Here is a 9,058-nt window from a genome sequence, read left to right on the forward strand (position 1 = left end):
CTCTTTCTCTTCCTTGCCTCTCTCTCTCCACATCTCTCTCTCTCACCCTCTCTCTCACCCTCTCTCTTTCTCTCCCTCTTTTCACTAGATATATAATTAAAAAAGTTGGGTTATTTAGCTCTTCGCTCAGCACGTAGGAGGAAGACAAGTCTGGCTTCTTGGGTGTTTTCTCGCTATCTCTCTTTTTCTCTCACTTTCTCTTACTATCTCTAATCTCTCTCTTTCTTCGGTTTTCATTCATTTTCTTTCTATCTCTAATTTATCTTTTTCTGTTTCTCCAGTTCATATTTGTCCTTTCTCTCTAATCTCTCTCTTTCTCATCAGTTCTCTCTCTCGCTCTCTCTCTCTCTCTCTCTCTCCCTCTCTCTCTCTCTCTCTCTCTATCTATCTATAAATACTTATCTATCTGTATGCCTGGCTGTTTGGCTGTCTCTATTACGCACACACAAACACACGCACACACACACACACAAACACACACACACACAAACACACACACACACAAACACACACACACACAATATACTCTCATCATTAGTCTAATGTTTCATATTTCTTTAAACTTCATCAATTTTCCCGACATTCTCGTCTTCGCACCGAGGGAGTAAAAAGTATAAGTAGGAAAGTTTAAGAAAGAAAGAAGCAAAAAGTGGAAGCCAATAACCTGATGTTCGGTGGACGAGGAAAAGTGAAGAATTTTAGACCATATTTACAAATTGAATAAAAATCGATGTATTACGAAAAGTTTGAGCTGAAGAAAGAGAGAAAAAAAATATGACAACATTTTAATCAACAAAAAAATATTGAAACTTGGAGAATAATGTGGTTTTTTTTTATTCCAGGGGATATTAATGGCTGCTAGATTTTTTGTTTTCTTTTTCGATTGAATGAGATAAAATTATGGTGTCCTTTTAATTGCCTATTTTGTTTTGGTTGATAAAGTCAAAAATGGCCGCCAGAAAGAAAATATATTAATGGTGTAATTTTGACATTGGATATTTTTTTTAATAGCCTTGAGGATAATGAACTGGAAACACTTTAATTCTGTGAAACTGTAAACCCCCTCAGCATGCCCCACAAGAATAACGACACACAAACTATCCCAACACTTCCCTTCACCACACTCTTCATCACACTCTCTCTACCACACACACTCCCTCCACCACACTCTCTCTACCACACACACACTTCAGCACAACACAGCAGCAGAATGGGACTGGATCATGCTGTGGGAAGCCAGTAAACTCCACGTTGCTTGGGTCTGGACTGGCTCTGGGTGATAAGGGTTGTGATGGAGTATTAGGGGAGAGGAGAGGAGGCTCTGTGTGTGTGTGTGTGTGTGTGTGTGTGTGTGTGTGTGTGTGTGTGTGTGTGTGTGTGTGTGTGTGTGTGTGTGTGTGTGTGTGTGTGTGTGTTTGTAATTAGCTAGGTAGGAGATGGATGTATCGTGGGTATAAACTGTATTGCTTAAATGGTTAGATTAACGTGTCCAGTCTCTCTCTCTCTCTCTCTCTCTCTCTCTCTCTCTCTCTCAGCTCCTACACACACACACACTCATTCAATGTTGCTGCCGTTCTTACTATTACCGCTCATAAAACTATTATTTTTACTACTACTACTACTACTACTACTACTACTACTACTACTACTACTACTACTACTACTATCTCCCCCACTGTTGTTGCTACATCTGTATCACCGCTAGAGGCTGCTCCCCCGACCGTCTTATCCTGAGTTATAGAGACAGCGGAAGACATAACTCTTTACCTCAAGTGTCCACACCTGTCACTACCTGCCTCGCCTTCACGTCGCTTTGTTTATCTTCCTCCCAATCTGCTGTTTGGATTTGTTTTAAAATGTTTTACTGTTTTTTTTTTGCTGTTTATTATTATCTATTGTTATCTATTATTTTACGGGTAGGATGATTAGTTATCTGTCTATTAATCTGTTTATCACTCTAGTTTTTTTTTTTCTGTTTATCTGTTATTAATCCCAAACGGTGAGATGATATTATTTTGGTGGGAACAGGTAAAAAAAAAATAATAATTGACCATTATTATTATTTATGTATACTAATTTGTTAATCAGTGGAGAATATTATTACCTGTATATGTTAATTAACACCTTTATGTTAGTGTAACTATATGCTAATTACTTTACCTGCACTTTATATCTAAGCTATCTGATAATTGTTCGGGTTCTATACAGGTGTTGTGTAGAATTACATACATACATACATACATGCATACATACATACATACATACATACATACATACATACATACATACACACACATACATACATACATACATACATACATACACACATACATACATACATACATACATACATACATACATACATGTCAATAGGGCATATATGTATAACAAAAATATAGAGAGTAAGGGATTTAATATCAATCACTGTATTAAACTCAAAGCTAAGCTCGGCCTTACTCTCATACGGATTCAACTTATGTAATATAAATGGTCTGGGTGTATGTTGTATGCTGTATAATGTATAATGTATCTACATCTAGACTGTATTGTGTATGTTGTTGCAACTGCACACACACACACACACACACACACACACACACACACACACACACACACACACACAACACACACACACGCACACACACACACACACACACACACACACACAGGTGACAACACTGGGCACTCATAAAGGTAATTTGAAGTGATGTTTATTTTTTGTTGATTATCTAAATTTGTGTTTGTGTTAACTCTGGTTCATCTATCTATCTATCTATCTATCTATCTATCTATCTATCTATCTATCTATCTATCTATCCTCCCTATCTCTCCTCTCTCCCAGCCTCTTTTTCTCTCTATCTCTCAACCAAACCTCCTTCTAACACTATTTATCCAGCCATCTCTTTCTCACTACCATTATCTCAAGCTGTTATCTCTCGTGCCCCCAGAGGAGACCTACGACCTTCTCTCATCAGCTGAGAGCAAGGCAGACGCTACCCTTTATGAGGTGTTGGATGGCTCTATGGCTGAGGATATACCCATGGTGAGAGATACTCTACCTGTTGATTACCTGTTGATTAGTAACTGTTGTTGTTGTGGCTATTATTGTAATTGTTATTACTACTACTACAACTACTATTACTGCTACTACTAACAACTACTTTTTTTTTGCCTCCAGCCTCCCCCAATAGCCACACCTTCGCCGCCATTTTATTACCTTAATATTAAATATTCTAATACATAAGTAGCTACCCTAGCTGTGTTGAGTTAGTTGAGCCGCAGATCTATGCGGCATTCAGTGACTGTTGCCTCATAGTCAGTATCTGCAGCAGTTGTCGGCTTTGGGGCCGATACTTTCGTTCCCCTGAGGCAGAGCAAAGCAGACCTAAGGAGAGAGATGGACAGTCGACATCTCATCCAGGCTGTAACATAACTTCTGGGCTGCTGCTTCTGTTCGGATAGCACCTCCACGAGTCTGGCATAGAAGCATCTTGCACTTGGTCCCATCCCACCAGAGGTTGTGAACACTAGAAGAGTGGAGCTGCCTTGATCAACGTTCTGAATTCTCTCCCCATATGCCCTTATCTTGTCGTTCTCGTTCCTCCTGTGTACTGCATCGAGAGCTAAGTTACGGTGACATGCGGCCATGGGATAAAAAATCCTGATGTTGAAGAAGGCTCGCTGTCCCCGCGTCCAGAATCCTCGAGCACTGACGTCAACACGGGCTTCGTTGGATGTGTTTGAAGTCCTATGTTGGAAAATCTCACCGTCCAATGGAAGGAGGGTCGGTTCTACCATGACATCAACGCAGATTTCCTTCAACATATTTGCTGTGAGATCCCATACTTTGTCATGCCTCATGCATATGAAGCCCCCTTTCTTGCACACCATGGCGTGATCGACGTCATAGGAAGCTCCACACACGCATTGGGAGGGCAAACCTTCTACTGGCCGACCGTACCTTAGAGCATTGGCATCTGTAAATTCTTGTTTATTGAGACTGAAACCATTTGCCCTTATCGGTAACGTAGTTAACCAGATCGAGGCGCCCACCTCCTGCGCTATAGCTACTTTTTTTTTTAATTTTCTGGTACTTGCAGCAGCAGTTGCTGCAACTTATCACTTTGGCCATGCTATCGTTCTGTCGTAATGGACCATCTAATCTTGTTTACTTCACTGGTATCCACCTCCCTTGTTGCGTTCTGAGCTATTATGTGGTCCGTGAGGGCTGCCGTGAGCTTAACTGAGTTTGGATGTTCGGTGGCAGCAAACTCCTCTGGATTGGTCAATCCCATTCCTCCCAGTCTCTGTGGTAGTCCAAGGTGTGATCTTTGTGCTGGGGTTAAGTGAGGGTGTTTCACTAATTTTGAAATGAAACTACGACTATTACTACTACTACTACTATTACTACTACTACTACTACTACTACTACTAATAATAATAATAATAATAATAATAATCGACAAAAATCAACTTGCTGCACCTCTATAACACACACACACACACACACACACACACACACACACACACACACACACACACACATACAGACATACACTCAGTAATATTTTCTAATTTGTCTAAGGTTGACTATTATAATCTCGTGTTTTCTTTATGGTAAAAAATTAGAGTAAAAGTTCCTTTATCAGAGGATTCAATTTAATGGCTGGCGCAGGTTTATCGGGATCTTATCACTAGTTAAGGTACAGTGGAGGGGGGGGTACTGTCTAAGGGGTGAAGGACAAAATAAGGGGTGATGGTAGTGGTTAAGGATGATGGTGTGGTTAAGGGGTGACAGTGGTTGGCGGGGTGATGGTGGTGGTTAAGGGATGATGGTAGTGGTTAAGGGGTGATGGTAGTGGTTAAGGGGTGATGATAGTGGTTAAGGGGTGATGATAGTGGTTAAGGGGTGATGGTAGTGGTTAAGGGATGATGGTAGTGGTTAAGGGGGTGATGGTTGTGGTTAAGGGGTGATGGTACTGGTTAGGGGGGTGATGGTACTAAGGGGTTGGAACTGTCTCAGAGGGTGACGCTACAATCTAAGGGTTGTAGTTCCTATCTAAGGGGTGCCACTACTATCTAAGGGGTGCCTCTACTATCTTAGGTGTGCCGCTATTATCTAAGGGGTGCCACTATTTACCAAAGGGTGCAGCTACTTTCTAAGGGGTGACGCTAGTTTCTAAGGGGTGTCTCTACTTTCTAAGGGGTGACGCTAGTTTCTAAGGGGTGTCTCTACTTTCTAAGGGGTGACGCTAGTTTCTAAGGGGTGTCTCTACTTTCTAAGGGGTGACGCTAGTTTCTAAGGGGTGTCTCTACTTTCTAAGGGGTGACGCTAGTTTCTAAGGGGTGTCTCTACTTTTTAAGGGGTGACGCTAGTTTCTAAGGGGTGTCTCTACTTTCTAAGGGGTGACGCTAGTTTCTAAGGGGTGTCTCTACTTTCTAAGGGGTGACGCTAGTTTCTAAGGGGTGTCTCTACTTTCTAAGGGGTGACGCTAGTTTCTAAGGGGTGTCTCTACTTTCTAAGGGGTGACGCTAGTTTCTAAGGGGACGGTATAGCTTAGCCTGGCTCTAACGTGTGTTGTCTCTCGTATCTGTAATAATTCAAGACGATTTATGTTCAAGTCTAAGAAGGTCTGGATTTTTTATGGTAACATGTTAAGGGACTTTTGTTTTTTATGGTAATATGTTGAGGGACTTTTGTTTTTTATGGTTGGATGTTTAGGGACTTTTGTTTTTTTATTGTAAGATGTTGAGGGACTTTTGTTTTTTATGGTTGGATGTTTAGGGACTTTTGTTTTTTTATTGTAAGATGTTGAGGGACTTTTGTTTTTTATGGTAAGATGTTTAGGGACTTTTGTTTTTTTATTGTAAGATGTTGAGGGACTTTTGTTTTTTATGGTAGGATGTTGAGGGACTTTTGTTTATTATGAAAAGATGTTGAAGGACTTACTTCCCCAAAACCATGTCTATGGCGAACAAAACTTAGCAATTTCTTCTAATTTCCCTAATAAGCTAAACCTCCCCTACCCCAGTTCTTATAATTTCCCCATTAGGCTAAAGTTCCCCTCCCCTCTTCCCTTATTTCCCTATTAAATGTAACCAATTCAGTTAAAACAGATAAAGTTATCTCTTTTGATATTAAATTGTTGATAACTAGTGTACGTTACCGATCTAGAATACATGTTTTAAGACTTGAGTTATTAAGGCGTAGGAATACATTACGTCATCAATAACATCAATGTATTAGCTTTAAAACACCATAACACCATAACTATTCCTTATCCCATCATTTTACCATTACCATTTGTCTCCTATAAACACCATCACAAGAAAACAACCATGCCAACTATTCTGTCAAACGCATACTTAGACTCCACTTAACTACAAAGCATCATCTGTATACAGTAGACATACCGACAGCCACTGATATTCACTCCTAATGGTTACACTTTCATTCACTTCATTATATTACTGTGTTATTTTGGTTATATTCTCACTAATATATATTCTTTCCTCTCATATTTATCTTACATTCTTCGCCATTTTCCTGCAGGAGTCAAGCGCTTGGTGTTTGAGGAATGTAATACCACGTGGTGTTGTCATTGTATTTTCCTGTAATGCTTCAGCCCGTGTACTGTTTAATGAGATTCTTAGGTGATACAACATTTTTTAGAGTAGCAACAAGTCGATACTGTGAATTATATATCTATGGTCTCGTTTAATGTATAATACTCTTATGATATATTTAGAAGTCTACATGATACATAAATATATAGATACATCTCTCTTACAGGATTCAGAGGCCCAGATGTCGCAGTATGAAGAATATAAACTCCCTTGCTCCCTTTCACTCTCTCTCTCTCTCACTATCTTTCTTTCACACGATAAACATACAAAATTCCTTCTCATTCGCCGACAGTATCAACCCTTCCTCCGGCAGGATTCCCTGGGCCAACACTCGGACTCCTATCACCCACTGGTGCTACAGCAACACTCGCCTAAGGAGATCGACGACTACCCTGGCGTGAGGACCGACCTGTACTGCCCCGTCGACCAGCTGATGCAGGCTGAGGAGAGCGTTGTATGAGAGGGTCCCCGTGTGTGTTGGAGGACGCGAGCTGCTGGTGTAGTGGAGGACAGTGACAATTTGGAGGATTTTTGGAGAAAGATGATGGGGGAGAAGTTTATATTCGGTGAGATTCTGTGAACGTGACCATTGAAGAATTTTTGGAGGAAAAGTGTGAAGATAAGTTTTGTAGGGACTCTAGGAGGAAAATTGTGGAGGAAAGTGACAAATTTAAGGGAAAAGTCTAAGATCTAAGATGAAAAGATTGGAAATATTTGTGGGAGAAAAGAATAAAGGTCAAGTTAGTTTATGAGGTAATCTAAAAGAAAGAAACGGAGCAAAATGACATAGGAGAGACACTTGTAGGAGAAGTTTGTATTGGAGAGACTTTAAGAGAAGGTTAAGGTAAAGTATTGTATAAGGACATTTGTGTCTTAGAGAGATATAAGGTAAGAAAAGAGACTTATCTTCAAGACACTTTTGAAGGAAGAGGCAGAAGGAAAAAGTTTGTTAGTAGAGACGAGGAAGATACTGAATTTTGGAGGAAACTAGACAAAATCTCTCATCTTGAAGGTACTTTTGGAGGATAAATTTACCTTTAAGAAACTCAGAGAAAAAAGTTAAGAGACAAGTAGTATATCGAGGGAAAAAATATCTCGGACTTACACTGGAAAGAGACCAAGAAAAGTGTTGGATTTTGAGGATAAATTATTATGAAAAGGTAAAGTAGAGTGTCAAATGTTAAGTACACTTTAGTAGGAAAATACCAAATTGTTAAATCTTGAATAAACCCAAGATGGAAAAACCCGATAAGAACGTTATATCTTGTAAAGGAAAACTCAAAGGAAAATATCATTCCTTGTGTAATTATTCAGGAAAAAACCTAAAAAATCCCATCTTGAAAAAAATAAAAATAAATAAAAATAAAAAATTGTTCAATAAAGTAATATTTTCTCGCTTGGAAATGGAAAAAAAATCGAACATTGACGACCAGAAAGACGAATCCTTTTTAGATACGTCAATAGGGAGTGAGTTTCTAAGGTGGCCATCTCGAGGCACTGAGCACCTGAGACATAGACGAGAGTTTGAGAAGAATTGGCCGCCAGATATCGTTACGGTGTACATTGTGGCCACCATTACCAGGAAGGAGAAATGTTGCATTAATTTCCTGGTGCTCTTGTTAATGAGGAAATATTAATGACGGTGAAACAAGAGACGAGAGAAACGATGGAGCCAGATGGGTTGTGTGACTCTGTTTTGTTTCTTTAACGGAGAGAAAAGTTTAACCTGTGGAAATGGTCATAAAGGTGATATTTAGTCACGTAAAGAGAGTGAGAGAGAAAGAGATAAGAGCTGAGACAAGAGACCTGACTATCCTCAGTAACAGGTAACGGAGGTAACATTGTACAAGTAACACCTGTTACTCTACTGTTACTGGTGGTGGCACCTGAACGGCGGCAGCCAGGTGCTTACTGCTGTACATCAGGTGGGGAGAACCAGCAGGTGGTGAGAACCAGCAGGTGATGAGAACCAGCAGGTGGTGAGAACCAGTAGTTGTTGAGAACCAGCTAGTGGTGTGAACCAGCAGGTGGTGAGAACCAGCAGGTGGTGAGAACCAGCAGGTGATGAGAACCAGCAGGTGGTGAGAACCAGCAGGTGATGAGAACCAGCAGGTGGTGAGAACCAGCAGGTGATGAGAACCAGCAGGTGGTGAGAACCAGCAGGTGGTGTGAACCAGCAGGTGAGTGCTGGCGAATCAGCAGGTGGTGAGAACCAGCAGGTGTTGAGAACCAGCAGGTGGTGAGAACCAGCAGGTGGTGAGAGCCAGCAGTGGTGAGAACCAGCGGGTATTGAGAGAACCAGCAGGTGGTGAGAACCAGCAGGTGGTGAAACCAGCAGGTGGTGTGAACCGGCAGGTGGTGTGAACCAGCGGGTAAGTAATGAACCAGCGGGTGAGTGAGAACCAGCAGGTTGTGAGAACCAGCAGGTGGT

At 40.8% G+C, this 9,058-nt stretch overlaps 1 protein-coding gene across 1 annotated transcript in view; it reads left to right on the plus strand.

Moving 5' to 3' along the window:
• The window catches only part of LOC121879131 (sialoadhesin-like), a 46,796-nt gene extending 37,992 nt beyond the window's left edge, over nt 1–8,804 (plus strand). Inside the window, exons 10-11 of the mRNA XM_042385723.1 lie at nt 2,949–3,043; nt 6,920–8,804. Coding sequence (XP_042241657.1) covers nt 2,949–3,043; nt 6,920–7,087 — 263 coding nt within the window. The 3' untranslated portion in view covers nt 7,088–8,804. The remainder of the gene's footprint in view (nt 1–2,948; nt 3,044–6,919) is intronic.
• The last annotated feature ends 254 nt before the right edge of the window (nt 8,805–9,058 follow it).

Source organism: Homarus americanus, unplaced genomic scaffold (assembly GCF_018991925.1).
Source record: "Homarus americanus isolate GMGI-L3 unplaced genomic scaffold, GMGI_Hamer_2.0 scaffold16886, whole genome shotgun sequence".
NCBI lineage: Eukaryota > Metazoa > Arthropoda > Malacostraca > Decapoda > Nephropidae > Homarus > Homarus americanus.